The sequence below is a fragment of the Cervus elaphus genome, chromosome 33 (assembly GCF_910594005.1).
Source record: "Cervus elaphus chromosome 33, mCerEla1.1, whole genome shotgun sequence".
Taxonomy (NCBI): Eukaryota; Metazoa; Chordata; class Mammalia; order Artiodactyla; family Cervidae; genus Cervus; species Cervus elaphus.
The window spans coordinates 32815022-32830969 of record NC_057847.1 but is presented as its reverse complement, the minus strand read 5'-3'; the positions used below and the strand labels follow the sequence as shown (position 1 = coordinate 32830969).

At 40.5% G+C, this 15948-nt stretch overlaps 1 protein-coding gene across 1 annotated transcript in view; it reads right to left on the bottom strand.

The window, feature by feature from the left end:
* The window catches only part of SCN7A (sodium voltage-gated channel alpha subunit 7), a 78567-nt gene extending 74164 nt beyond the window's left edge, over positions 1-4403 (bottom strand). The window contains exon 1 of the mRNA XM_043894747.1: positions 3963-4403. Coding sequence (XP_043750682.1) covers positions 3963-3972 — 10 coding nt within the window. The 5' untranslated portion in view covers positions 3973-4403. The remainder of the gene's footprint in view (positions 1-3962) is intronic.
* Positions 4404-15948: the final 11545 nt, after the last annotated feature.

Genomic DNA, 15948 nt, shown 5'->3' with positions numbered 1-15948 from the left:
CCAACTCTTTGCAACTCCATGGGCTGCCAGCCACCTGGCAGGAATACTGAAGTGGTTAGTCATTCCCTTCTCCAGGGGAATCTTCCCAACCTAGGGATCAAACCCAGGTCTCCTGCATTGCAGGTGGATTCTTTACCGTCTGAGACACCTGAACTCTCCTCAAATCTAATAGACTCAAATTCTAATGATGGTTCACTAATATAACCAGGAGATCAGATCTTTAGAAGAGTCATCTTTCCAGAGAGGAGCAGTTCCGGAATTCAGATACCATGCATTCACAGTGTTATGATTTATACTGAGGAGAAGAAATCTGGGCAAGAGTCTTATGAGAGAGTCTTAGCACTCAGTCTCTTTTCACACACATCCACTTAGAAGAACAAGCCCAAGGAAAGGTCAATGGAAAGGTCAATGCATGTTTGAATGCTCTGATAGGATGCAGGAGAGTGTCTGTGGGAGATGAACTCTCACCAGGGTGAGAGTTAGAACTGGCAGTGGAGGCAGAGAAGAGTTCCAGGAACATGAAGGAAAGTTGCCTGGGTTTTAAGCATGCCCACTTGAGCTTCTCTATGGCAACCTCATGGTTCACTAGCAGGGTCCCTTGTTTCCTTGTTTCTATGGATATGATAATAATTTATAGCTGTGCCTGTCCAGGCCACCAAAACAAGCAAGTTGGGGAAAAGCCAGAATCTTTCTAGAACTAGTTATTCTTGTGACCCTAGTCAATCAGACCCTTGATCAGAAGAATCTGGCCAGAGGCCACCTAAGAGGTAAGAGCTCAAGAGAGAGGAAAGTATTCTTGCTCCTGTGAGAATAATACAAAGGAGAGCTTGCTATGTATGTAACTTCTAGACTCATTAGCAATCCTGAGACCCTCTGGCCTATGGTTTCAGGCTCCACTGAATCTGTGGAAAAATTTAAAAACATTTTAAGACATTTAAACATTAAAAAAAATTAAAAACATTCCAGAACTCCCATAGTCACTGGAACCCAGGATGCCTCTTAGAATTGGCTATTTACCTCTGCTCCAGGTCACTCTGAAACAGTCGGTCTGCTTTTCCGGGATCTACTGATACCACCCTGAAACTACTCTATCTTTTCAAAAGTGGAACCAAATACACAGACACCAACTCCTTCTCAAATTGGAAAGCAACTAGAGAGGAGCCATAAAACATACTAGGGTGAGACCAGCTATGGACTAGAGCCAAAGCCAAATCAGTTGCTTAGACCATGCAATCTCTGCAAAAACCCAAAGAATGAGAGGTTGGTGGATGGGGAGCCCCACTGTGTCATTCAAGCAGGAGAGAAGGAATATTCCACTCAGTACCATATATTCAACCAGGGAGTACAGCCCCCCAATCAGCATCCTCTTAAGTCCTAGTTTAAAACCAAGTGCCCTGGACGGGATAATCTTTGATCTTTAAAATCAGAAATTTCCCTGAGTGGGGCTTCAACATTTTCATTAAGCTGATACAGTCCAGCACCTGGCCACAATCAAAACTGTCCACAGAGCTGGCTGTCCTCAGTCAGCAACAAACTGAGTCAATCCAATCAGAAATGCTGTGTATACAACAGAGATATGTTATCTAGACAAATGAGATTTCCCCACATCAGCATAGAGTATAACCTGAAAAATTTTCTCTTCAACATTAAAGGTTCCCTTTTTCAGTGTTTCAGAGATAAGACCTTGTTTGCATGGCCTTAGTTAGCCCATGTTAATAGAAGAAAAGCGGACCAACTCAGGGGAAAATGAGGTTTGTCCATAAAGTTAGTGTCATATGATGGTTGCTTGTCAGGGAAGAAAGAGTTTGTAGATGTCCTCTCACAGTGGACCAATTGTGACAGGAGTTAGTGGAAATCATGGAACCAGACTCCCAGGAATCTAGAATGTCTCTTTCAGGCTGATGCCTCCACCATAAGTTTTCAAGAGAGAGTCTATGGTGGTAGGTTGAGGGTTGAATATGTCAGTGGTGTTACAGATCCTGTCCTAATGAGATCTAGGACTGGGGCATATTAGGATACTTCTTTCCTAAGTGAGACATTGAGTAAATTATGGTTGTTCCCATTTCCAGTGTGCTTTAGACCTGTATTCATCCTCGCTGCACAAAGTTAGTGGGAATGTGTCAACTATCCTCCCAGAGCCTCTCCCACAGGAAACAGAGGACCCAGTTTCTGGGTGCTTAGCTCCAGGGTCCCCTCTCCAGTGGTAACTGACACAGCAACACTGTATCCAGTCATCTGAAATCTGTTGGTCCTTTTCCTGGGCCTACCTCCTATTTCAGGTTTTTCGCCTGTTCCGAATACATTGGTGGTAAAAAGGAGCTCACAGTACCTCTTCCTTCAGTGAAGAATTTTACTAAATCCTAGCAATCAGGAATAGTGTATTTATGCCTAAACTTTGACTTCTCCTGTGTTAATTAGTGGACCAAACAAATTCAGCAATATCCAAATATTTGATGGTTTCATTCCAAGGAAGTAAGAACATATACCCAAAACAAAATTTAAAACTAAAAAGAGGAAGATAGTAAAGCATATTTTGAGAATATTCAGAAGTGTTTAAATATGAATTGTTATCCAAGGCACAGAATTTTGTAAGGATGGAGGCTCACAGGTTGAATATACTTTAAATTGTATTGGTGGCAGTAGCTCATGACTTGAATTTGAATTTTGCTTCCTCTAGTGCATTCTAGCGAGCCCTGTCAAAACTTATATTGAACTGGAGTTTAATTGAGAGCTAGAGAGTGAGGTGGATGAAAATGAGGAACAATTCCTTATATAAGCAGTAGTTACACACGGTACTACCTTTACATAAACCTCCATGTAATCTCTCTCATTTGGTCTTTATCAGGATCTGTAATTTTTTAATATCATTTACAAATAAGAAACATAAAGCTTAATCAAAAGTTAAATAACTTCAATTTTACAGAAACAAACATAAAGTTTTACCACATTAAATTCAAAGTAATTTGTCATATTAAATTCAAAGTTTTCTTCAGTGATTAGCTCATCAGTGATTAACCCAAATAAGCTCATCAAATTATTACCCATGGGTCTTATCTTCTTTATTGTAAACTAGAGATTGGGTTACAGAAACTTGAATTAGGGCTGGTCATAGCAGGGCCTGGCTTCCTTATATTTGCTATAGACTACATGATAGCTAGGAAGAAAAATATTCACAAAAAGCACCACTCAAACTCCTTCCCATTTCAAGAGATTTTTCTGGCTAGTATCCAAACTTGACTCCATGATTTCCACTAACGAAAGGAACCCATTAGTGTGTTATTCCACGTGAATTCATCATTTGTCCTTCTTAGACTGATATCCTAAGTATTGGAAGCAACATATAACCAGAGTTACCATGAACACATTATCATCACTTTCAAAAGAAAACCTTCAGAAGTTATGCATATTACAGAGCCAAACAATGGAAAAATGAAAAAAAAAAAAACCTGTTGATCCAAACAGTACCAAAATGCCCAGCCATGAAAACTGGGCACGCCATTTCCTATCACATTTGTGCTGCTAATTTTATACTATTGATTCTTACACAAAAAGCACCTATCTTGAAATCACTAAGCTACCTGGAGTAAGAGATAAGATTCGTTAGAAGTATACTTTATCTGGCAGAAGCTTTTATTCCTTCTGTTCTATTATTGTACCATGGAACCAAAAAGTCATTGGCATACAAGGAGTTTAGAAATTTTACACTACCAGAGCATCTTGCTTTCAGAACCTTACCTGGCAAGATGAGAAAACTGACCACACATAACATACAGTGCAGAGAAAACATTCACAGACCGTGGCTGCTGGTGAAGCAGTTCTCTTAATCTGAGCCCAGCATTTCCTACCGGGGACCCTAAGGGAGTTTATGGGGTGGGGCAGGCAGGGTGGGCCGGAAAGGCTGGCCGCAGACGGCAGCTCTCACCAACCTGGGACTGGGCACTCAGCAAGAAAAAGGTACTTACTTGCTGCCATGGGACAGGCTCCCACCAGCACCTACGGGAACCCCGAGAAGCTGGGCTCCCTGGACCCCCTTTCTCCTCCTGGGTTCCCTTTCCTCCGGATCTCTGGTTTCCTGAGTTCCCGGCTGCTCAGGAGCTGGCGCCTGCCCTCACCAGCTGATGCCACCCAGGCCACGACAGCTCCGCAGTCAACGGACCCCGCCGAAGTGCCGGCTGCAAAGTGTCTCTGGGGCGGCCGTCCAGTCGGTCCCCCAAAGACCTCTCCTGCCCAGAGGCGCAGTGGAGTCCTGCCCGCGGCGGGGAGGCCGCTTTTGAGCCCTCCGCAGTCCTCCCGCCCCTCTCCCAGCCACGCCACGCTCGCCGACTCCCTCAGCCCCCGGCCGGGGCGCGCCCTCAGCCTCCGGACCCGGCGCGGGCGGGGTGAGGACGACCCAGACGGGCCGCGGCGGCGGCGGCGGCTGCAGCTGTGGCGTCTCTTCCACCAGCTGCTCGGGAAGGGAGGGGGCGAGAGGAGCAGGGCGGGCGAGGAGGGGCAGCGGGCAGAGGGCTGCTAGGGCCAGAAGGAACCGAGCTTCGAGGACCAGCCGGGATGCGGCTGGGGGTGGGCCAAGAGACGCGAATAGGAGGGACAGGAGCGGCAGAGGAGGAAAAGGCAGCAAACTCAGGTCTCTACCTCTAGTCGCTTGCTTTGTCTCCTTGCCTAGCTGTCCGCATAGAGCCTGCCAGGGCCAGATGTCAGCCTGCAGCATTCAAATCTGGACGTTGCTGTAGAGGTGTGCTCGGCTCCTGTGGAGGGAGGGGGACGATGTGCGGATGTTTAGGAAAGAATGGGTTGGAGTCCCTACAACCTTCTCCCTGGAGATGAGATTTCCTTCCCATTCTGGTGACTTGAGACACAAGGACAGAGGAACAGTTATCCACATGTTGAAAAACTAGCGCGCAACAGCGTACTTCAGGATGGCGAAAGGTGATGGACCCGCTTTCCCAGAGGGAGTTTGGAAAATTTTGCTACATCACAGAACATTCATTTTATAACCCAGTTTTGTTCAATAGTGAAGTTTCCTTAACAACAACAACAAAAAAGAGTCCTACAACATAGATAATAAAAGTAAGGAAAAGGTAAAAGAAATTATGTGCATTTATAAGAGGCTCAAATTTTATGTTCCAAGGCATCAGACAGAAAAATAAAGGAGAATTAAGCTAAGGTAAGTTCTGTCCAGGCCATGTCAGAAATAGCATGCTTCATCCATGATTCATAGAAAAGGTCTTATTACTTATATTTTGTTTTGTTTGCTTGTTTAAATTATACACTTGCTATGGAAAGTTTCCAAATATATACAAAAATAGCATAATAAACTCCTATGTACTCGGTCTCAACTATTGTCAATATGAAGTCAATTTTATTTTATCTATACCCACATTTTTACCTTGGATTAATTTAAAAGTAGTACAGTTATTTGGAGAAGGCAATGGCACCCCACTCCAGTAATCTTGCCTGGAGAATCCCATGGATGGAGGAGCCTGGTGGGCTGCAGTTCATGGGGTTGTGCAAGAGCGCAAGAGCAAGACAGACTGAATGACTTCACTTTCACTTTTCACTTTCATGCATTGGAGGAGGACATGGCAACCCACTCCAGTGTTCTTGCCTGGAGAATCCCAGGGAAGGTGGAGCCTGGTGGGCTGCCATCTATGGGGTTGCACAGAGTCGGACACGACTGAAGCGACTTAGCAGCTGCAGCAGCAGTGCAATTATTTCATTTTATCCAAAAAAATCAGCACATGTGTCTGAATGATAGGGGCTTCTAAAGAATAACCCCCCCCCAAAAAAAACCAATGCAATTATCATACCAAAAACTAACAATCATTATTTTGTAGTCAAACATCCACTTGATTTATTTTTAATAGACAACATGTGAATTACCAGCATCTCTTCCTCACACTTTGTGGTTACATTCCAAGTAGATTTTCTAATTCTCTGAATTTTTCTTGAAGCAATTCAACTTACACATCCTCCTCACCCAGTAAAATTCTTTATGCATCTTTCTGTACATTCAATCATAGTACAAATAATAAAAATTTGATAAAATTTAAAATAAATAAATAATAAAAACATGATAAAAATTTAACCAATATAAAATATCAAATACTTTAAAGTTTAAATAAGATGTCTGACATAAAATAAAGAGAAATACTGCTTTGTATAATGTGCAATTAAAACAGGCAACTAATCCCAAGCAGTTGTGCAAACCAGTAATAGAAACCAGAGGCAAACAGAAAGGAGACCAATGATACTAGATTTACCTTCTGAGTTGAGTAACCAATTTTTGTTGTTATTCTGGAGCAAATATTTTCTCTCTACTATAGATAATATTACTATGTTACTCTGACAATTTTTTAGCAATTATTATACTCCTAATAATAATAATAGCTGATAATCACACTTTGGGTTGCTGTGCCGGGGCAAATGTTTGGTGGGAGGGGTTATTCGCAGTATGTTCTCCAGGCTTCTGCCTTAAGAATCTTCTATGTTCCAAGCCGTGCTTCCAGAGTATGTACTTAGAAGATAGAAGCTCTAGACCCACTTGCCCTGCTGCTCATCAGGAGAAACATTTTCTATCACACTACACTTGAACCAGATAAGTCCCTGGGGGAATTGTTTCCCTCAAAGCCTGCTTCAGTGGAGGCTGTTTATTCTAACCTCAAAGATGTTACTGTCAGGAGTGTGGATGGGCTTGGTATTTTGATTCTCACTCCACATCACCACATCTAGAGTTGGTAAAACCTTAAACAATTATCCAAAAATACAAACAAATCAAAACATACCTTCCTTTGAAAGTATGGCTACTAGCTGTATCATCCTTTTCTTCTGGTCGAGCATTCATCTTTGGCTTCCCCTGTAGCTCAGCTGGTAAAGAATCTGCCCACAATGTGGGAGACCTGAGTTTGATCCTTGGGTTGGGAAGATCCCCTGGAGAAGGGAAGTGCTACTGACTACAGTAATCTGGCCTGGGGAATTCCATGGACGGTAGTCCATGAAGTCACAAAGAGTTGGACACAACTGAGCAACTTTTACTCTTCTGACTTTATATTTTTATTAATTAAGGATTTATTTCCTGGTTGACAGTTTCCCCTGCTGTCTGGACTCTTAACAAATTTCTCATCCATTTGGATGCTGGTAACCATTTTAATAGCCTAGTTTCTAATTTCTTCCCTAGTAGATGATTTTTCTCTAGTCTGTTTTGGCTATTAAATCCCACACTCACACTTTGAATCTTGTCATAACTAGCAACTACTTGTTTTTCTCTGTAACTTTTATCTGACATGCTAAATATCAGTTGCTGATTGTTTTTTTCTGTTTTTTCCCACCAGAATCCATGCTGTATGACAAAGGGGAATTGTTTATTCCCTGTTGTAAGATACTTGGAACAGAGGGTGTAATACAGTAGGTACTCAGTAAATCTGCTAAAAGAATGAACCCTAAGCATACTCTCAGTTCACTGAGTGCTTCTTGGAAGAATGTGGTGATTCACCAGTGATAAATCATGGGCCACATGTAATATGAAGAATGTGAAAATTGTTTGTTGATCTGCTTTCATTCTGCTGAATTTATGATACTTATGTACTTTAATGCTTCTGTAATACACAAGTGTGAATATTTCCCCTGGCTGCAGAATCTTGATGCAAAGCACAGAACTGTCTAAAGAGAAGTGACAGAAATAAGAAAGTCCAATGTTTTGTCTGTGGGGAATGCCAAGACACTCAGAGAGATAAAGCATTCAGCATCAAAACAAAACCCTTATTCTAAGCTACTAAGGAACAGATGCTGGTTTGGGATTGTTGTCAAAATCCAGGCCTAGATATTTTTTAAGGATGAATATAAAATAAACCATATTGTAGAAACATGTCTCTGAATCACTCAAGTTTTATGATTCTTAAGAGTTCATAGTTTCTTTTGCAAATACTAGTTAACTTCCCACATCATGTGTAATATCACAAGCAAATGCCTATGATCCTTTTTGTCTTAGTCAATTAGAGCTGATATAAAATATATCACAAGCTTGGTGGTTTATAAATAATGGAAAATCATTTCTCACAATTTTGGAGGCTAGAAAGTGCCTGCAGAGTGACGTTCTGTGTTGCAGACTGCAGGTTTTTCCTTGTATCCTCCCATGATGAACTGAGAGAGGACAAAAGCTCTCTCATGATTCTTATACAGGGATTAAATCCACTCACAAGGGCTCCACCTCTATGACCCCATCTAATCCTAATCACTTCTCAAGGGCCCTGTCTCCTAATGATGTCACATTGGGGAGTAGGGTTTCAACATCTGAATTTTTCTGGAGGAGTACACAAAGATACCTTCCTTTCAGTTTTTATCATCCTAACCTACCTACATCGTCAGTGCTGCAAAACCAAAATCTGTTCCTTATGATTATTTTTCTTTGTATATTCTACTTATGGTTCTGACTATATTTGAACTCCTTAGAACTGTTCCAAGAAAACCTTGCCATAGTTTTCAATTCTACCCCAAGTTCCAGAACTATAAGAATTTGGAAAGTGAACAAAACTGTAAAAAGTTGCTTAAACAGTTGCAGAGAAACAAAATAAATGTTTTGATTCTTAAGGATTCTCAGAATTGAAAGAACAGACTGTAGATGGTGAGAATCAATTGGCGTCCCCCTACAAAAAAAGTGGGCAAAATCTTTTTAGAGCTTTAATTATCAGTCAATAAATTACTAAACTGGTTCTAGTTTCTCAGATTCCCTGAAATATATGTGTATGTAAACAATGTCCCATTTTTGACTCTTCCCCAAAATATTCCAAATAGTCAACGGAGACTATCAATGAAAAGCCAAATTAAATACTGGACACCAGCAGGGGAAAATATGTCAAATATTTCATTTGGAAAACACATTCATATAGTATAAGGTGGACCATTCTGTGCCTATATTCATCTTATAGTTTCCTGTGGTGCCAAGAATCAGATTGGACAAATCACAGACACATCTGGAGTCTGTGTTCAAAATGTTCCTGATCACTGTGAGCATTGATGGTGGTATAATCCTACCTGCCAAAAGCTTGTTGATCACAGTGCATTCCATCTTATAATTTTGTATCCAAAATTCATCTATTAAGTAATTTCTAACCAGTCTTGGCAGAAACTCAAAATGCTTTCTAGTGAAATAATAAAACACAAAACAAAGATAATTACAAAATCACAATTTGTTGTTATCTGAATGTTCCATTGTAACTTGTGTGTCCATATGTGAAATAGTTGAATATACGCATGTAGTATGTAAAAGTAGGATTTGACTACCGTAACAAAAACCTAAAAAAACTGTGGCTTAAATATGGTATAAATTTATTTCTCTCAAACCTAATAAATCTATATAGAGGGGAGTTCAGGACTATAAAACATCACCAAATCAGGCTCTTTCAATTTTTTTGATCTGCCATCTCTACTATATTATACAATTGTTTGCAGGATTCAGGATGATTCATCAACGCGCTTGTATTACAGTAGGAAAAGGGAGTAAAGAAAATGTAATTCACACCCATTTCATGAAAGATAGCACTCCAAAAGTTTTATTTTACACATTCTTGAGCTCATATCATGTTGGCCAGAACTTAAACCCATAGATACAACCTGGGGAATGTCATGTGTATCCTAAGTCTATTTGGTGAGCCAAAAGTTGAGACTTCTACTAATGTAGAGAAAGTTAAGAATAAATATCGGGGATGACCAGTAACTTCTGTCATACCATGTCTGCATCTGCAGTTAGCATTCTGACTGGATTGAATGCCCTCACCACACAGCAAATTAGGGGGGAAACGTGTGACTCCTAAAGATTTAAGAACTTATAAAAGCATAACTAAATTTATCAATAAACATTTCTTCCACCTAAATCAGAATTATCAGGAAAGAAATTCAGATTGAAAAACAATCATTTGAACAGTTACAATATTGGATTCTAGTTTGTTTCCTCAAATGCATTAGGTTTCTTACCTATCAAGAGTGATACTGGTGGGGTTCCCTGGTGGCCCAGTGGTGAAGAACCCACCTGCCAGCACAGGAGACTTGGGTTCGATCCCTAATATGGGAAGATCCCACATGCTGCGAAGCAAATAAGCCCCTGCACCGCAACTATTGAGCCTGTGCTCGGAAGTCCAGGAGCTGCAACTTCTTAAGCCTGTGCACCCTGGAACCTGTCCTCTACAAGAGAAGCCATTGCAGTGAGAAGCCTGCAAACCACACCTAGAGAGTAACCCCTGCTTTCCACAAGTAGAGAAAAGCCCATGCAGCAACCATGACTCAGCACAGCCACAAATAAATAAATAAATAATAAAAAAGCGCTGATATCGTGAAAGCTCAGACAATCATCTCAGCAGACAGCTAGAAAACCTCAGGAATTAGGGAGACCTGGGAAACTTGCACCTGGGCTAAGCTGGGTGCTGAAAATAGGGAGTTGTTTGAAAATCTGTAGGCCATCAGAGGTCCAACTGATGGACCTATCCCACTAGCTGCTCTCTTTCTCAACTCAAGGCAGGAAGTATATTCTCTAGAAAATTTGGATTATAAAGACCTGGAATCTTGAATATTAAACAGAGAGAAGAATAGAGAGAGGTTGCTGGACTGAAAGGAAGAACGCTAATAAAAATGTTTATTCTAGCAACTCAAATATCCATCAACAGATGAATGGATAAAGAAGTTGTGGGACATATATACAATGGAATATTGCTGCTGCTAAGTCACTTCAGTCGTGTCCGACTCTGTGCGACCCCATAGATGGCAGCCCACCAGGCTCCCCCGTCCCTGGGATTCTCCAGGCAAGAACTCTGGAGTGGGTTGCCATTTCCTTCTCCAATGCGTGAAAGTGAAAAGTGAAAGTGAAGTCACTCAGTGGTGTCCGACACTTCGCGACCCCATGGACCACAGCCTACCAGGCTCCTCCATCCATGGGATTTTCCAGGCAAGAGTACTGGAGTGGGGTGCCATTGCCTTCTCTGAATGGAATATTACTTAGGCATAAAAAGTAATAAATCTGAGTTAATTGCAGTGATGTGGATGAAACCAGAGCCTGTTTTATAGAGTGAAGTAAGCCAGAAAGAGGAAAACCAAATATGTATATTAACACATACATATGGAATCTAGAAAATGGTACTGATGAAATCTATTTGCAGGACAGGAACAGAGATGCAGATGTAGAGAAGGGACTTGTGGTCACAGCAGGGGGAGGAGAGGATGAGACAGATTGAAAGAGTAGCATTGACATATATACACTAAGTGTGTAAAATAGATAAACTAGTGGGAAGCTGCTGACAGCACAGGGAGCTGAGCTTGCTCTCTGAGGACCTAGAGGGTGAGATGAGGGGGTGGGAGGGAGGCTCAGAAGGGAGGGCATATATGTGTAGTTATAGCTGACTCATATTGTTGTACAGCAAAAACCAACACAACATTGTAAAGCAATTATCCTCCAATTTTACTTTTTAATTTGTATTCTAGATGATGAGACTCTCCCCTGTGCTCCAGGTAATTTCCCTTAATTAGCACCAGTATTCTGGTAATCACATTTTATATTTCAGAAAGAAGATTCTAGGATCTCCTCCTGCAAAATTTAGCATATCCCACAGGATAGACTCATTGCTACTGGTACATTCATACCTTCAACAACAATTAACTGATTACTGGATCACTCTAGAATAAAGTCTTCTAGTCCACAAGATTTACTTTATCAATCCGCAAACCCATGCATAAATATACAGTGTATCTGATTAGTTACTTAGTGATCACTAAACAAGAATCACTTGACATTTGAGAAATGACTTCATCATGGCAGAGAAGAACTCAATCAAATCTACTGAACGAAGTAACTTTTTGAAGGTAAAGACAGAGTAAGGCAAAGAAGAAAATTGAAAGAAAATATAATTAACGTGAGAAATGAGTTATATGCCCATGGAACAAAGATAGGATGTACTATTTGAAGGATCAGTATATCAAACAGCTCTTGAAATCTCAATCTATGATTGACGGTGATGAAGCTGATAATGTGCTACACTCAACAAATTTGGAAAATTTGCCAGAAAATTTGGAAAACTCAGCACAGGACTGGAAAAGGTCAGTTTTCATTACAATCACAAAGAAAGGCAATGCCAAAGAATGCTCTAACTACCACACAATTGCACTCATCTCACACGCTAGTAAAGTTATGCTCAAAATTCTCCAAACAAGGCTTCAGCAATATGTGAACCGTGAACTTCCAGATGTTCAAGCTGGTTTTAGAAAAGGCAGAGGAACCAGAGATCAAATTGCCAACTTCCGCTGGATCATCGAAAAAGCAAGAGCGTTCCAGAAAAAACATCTATTTCTGCTTTATTGACTACACCAAAGCCTTTGACTCTGTGGATCACACAGAGTGAGATCCACTCTGTGGATCACTGGAAAATTCTAAAACAGATGGGAATACCAGACCACCTGACCTACCTCTTGAGAAACCTATATGCAGGTCAGGAAGCAACAGTTAGAACTGGACATGGAACAACAGACTGGTTCCAAATAGGAAAAGGAGTTTATCTTCTATGCAGAGCACATCATGAGAAATGCTGGGCTGGAAGAAGCACAAGCTGGAATCAAGATTGCCAGGAGAAATATCAATAACCTCAGATATCCAGATGACACCACACTTATGGCAGAGAGTGAAGAGGAACTGAAAAGCCTCTTGATGAAAGTGAAAGAAGAGAGTGAAAAAGTTGGCTTAAAGCTCAACATTCAGAGAACTAAGATCATGGCATCTGTCCCATCACTCCATGGGAAATAGATGGGGAAACAGTGGAAACAGTGTCAGACTTTATTTTTGGGGGCTCCAAAATCACTGCAGATGGTGATTGCAGCCATGAAATTAAGACACTTACTGCTTGGAAGGAAAGTTATGACCAACCTAGACAGCACATTAAAAAGCAGAGATATTACTTTGCCAACAAAGGTCCATCTAGTCAAGGCTATGGTTTTTACAGTGGTCATGTATGGATATGAGAGTTGGACGGTGAAAAAAACTGAGCACTGAAGAATTGATGCTTTTGAACTGTGGTGTTGGAAAAGACTCTTGAGAGTCCCTGGGACTGCAAGGAGATCCAACCAGTCCATCCTAAAGGAGATCAGTCCTGAGTGTTCATTGGAAAGACTGATGCTGAAGCTGAATGTCCAATACTTTGGCCACCTCATGCGAAGTGTTGACTCATTGGAAAAGTCCCTGATGCTGGGAGAGATTGGGGGCAGGAGGAGAAGGGGACGACAGAGGATGAGATGGCTGGATGGCATCACTGACTCAATGGACATGAGTTTGAGTAAACTCCGGGAGTTGGTGATGGACAGGGAGGCCTGGCGTGCTGCGATTCATGGGGTTGCAGAGTCAGAAATGACTGAGTGACTGAACTGAACTGATGCTAATAATGATGGAAGAGGTTGATAATAATATGGTGGAAATGAACAAGTATGTACAAATAAAGACACAACAGTATATTAAAGATAAAATAAGAGACAAAATTTCAAAGGTTCAATCTTCAGCTTCCAGAAGGAAAATATAGTGAATAAGTGAGAATAAATCATAAAATAAACAGCACAAGGAAATATCTCAGAATTGAAGAACCCAAGTCTCCCAACTAAATGGGCCCAGAGATCGCAAATCCATTTATGTGGAAATAATTTCTCAACAGGGAAAATAACCATGAAATACTAGAATTTTTAGATAAAGATATTAAAGCTCCCAGACAGAAAAGGCTGGATTAAAACTCAACATTCAAAAAACAAGGGTCATTGCATCCAGTTCCATCACTTAGGCAAATAGATGGGGAAACAATGGAAACACCGACAGATTTTATTTTCTTGGGCTCCAAAATCACTGCAGATTGTGACTGCAGACATGAAATTAAAAGATGCTTGCTCCTTGGAAGAAAAACTATGACAAACCTAGACAGCATATTAAAAAGGTAGAGACATCAGTTTGCCGACAAAGTCCTTCTAGTCAAAGCTATGGTTTTTCCTGTAATCATGTGGATGTGAGAGTTGGACCATAAAGAAGGCTGAAGAATTGATGCTTTTGAACTGTGGTGTTGGAGAAGACTCTTTAGAGTCCCTTGGACTGCAAGGAGATCAAACCAGTCCATCCTAAAGGAGATCAACACTGAATATTCATTGGAAGAACTAATGCTGAAGCTGAAGCTCTGATACTTTGACCACCTGATGTGAAGAGTCAACTCATTACAAAAGACTCTGATGCTGGGAAAGATTGAAGGCAGGAGGAGAAGGGATGACAGAGGATGAGATGGCTGGATGGCATCACTGACTCAATGGACGTGAGTTTGCCAAGCTCTGGGAGATGGTGATGGACAGGGAAGCCTGGTGTGCTGTAGTTCATGGAGTGCAAAGAGTCAGACATGAGTTACATACCTTTTCCCCAAATCTTGAGTTATATCATTCTCCAACAAAATCAAGCAGATTCCTTTGAGAGATGGTTGATTATAGGACTGGGACGTGTAATATATAAGATGAGTCTGGAGCACCTTGCTTTTCCAGAAAATAAAAGCTCAAAAAAACTTCACAGTAAATAGGGCACATCAAAACAAAAAGACAAGAGAGCCAACTGAAAGCTACTAATGACTAAAGCTAGAACAATTTGAGCAATGAACTAAGTAAAGTAGTGTTGGATTATAACCCAAAGTATAAAATATCCATGAGTTCATGCTGATATAAATAAATGATTGAATATTATAATAAATGTGGGAGAAGAGACAAATCTTCCATGCAGAAGAATTCTAAATAATTTATATAGATTCTCCACACTGAAGGAGAGGGAGTATAACTCCTTACCCCTTAAATGTGGGTTACACATAGATACTTCGGTCCAAAGTGTACAGTATTGAAATGGGAGAAACGAGTAACTTTACAGTGCAGAAACCTGAAAATCCTACCTCAGCCAGGTGATCAATGACAACATTAACAGTCATAAATCCTGTTGATAGTATGCACTCTTATGAAACGACTTGATGGAAATAGCACTTTACCTCTGTGATCTTCTTCCCAAAACTTGTATCTGCAGACAAAAAGAAAAACATCAGACAAATCCCAATAGAGGAACAACCTACAATTTATCTGACTAGTACTCTTCAAAACTGTTGATGACATTAATGCAAGGAAAAGTCTCAGAAACTGTCATACCCAAAAGAAGCCTAAGGATACAACTGAATATAAAGATGATAAGCTGGATGGGATCCTGGAACAGCAAAAAGAACATGAGGTTAAAAACTCTGGATTCCAGTTAATAATTTTATCACCATTGGTTCATTAGTTGTAACAAATGTATCATATTAATGAAAAATGTAAATAGTAAGGGAAATTCTGTGTGAGTGTGTGAGTGTGTGTGTGTGTGTGTGTGTTGGGAGGGGTGCAGAGAAGGTATATAGGACTCTTTGTATTATGCTTTCAAAAATTTTTTTTTATAAATCTAAAACTACTTTATAAGAAATGCAGTATTATTAGGGCAAAATAAAACAGGAATAGATATTTCCATATTCTCAAAGAATCTAGTCACAAAATAAGCATTGATTACAAAGGAAAAAATAACAACTTTACAGTGGAGTATCCTGACAGAGGCCAACATAAAGAAATGATCAAAATGAGGCAGCCTGGATGGGAGGGGAGTTTGGGGGGAAATGGATATGTGTATATGTATGGCTGAGTCCCTGTGCTATTCACCTGAAACTATCACAATATTGTTTGATAATTGGCTATACCCCAAGACAAAATAAGACGTTGATAAAATTAACATCACCAGTAATAAGACATGTAATATTTTGTCAGAATATTCACAAATTCAATTTAATCAGGCGAGCACACAAAGCAAACTCAAATGGAGAGATAAACTAAAAAATAACTGGTCCATATACATCAAAGGTGTCAAAGTCACTAAAGGCAAAGAAAGACCAAGAGACGGTG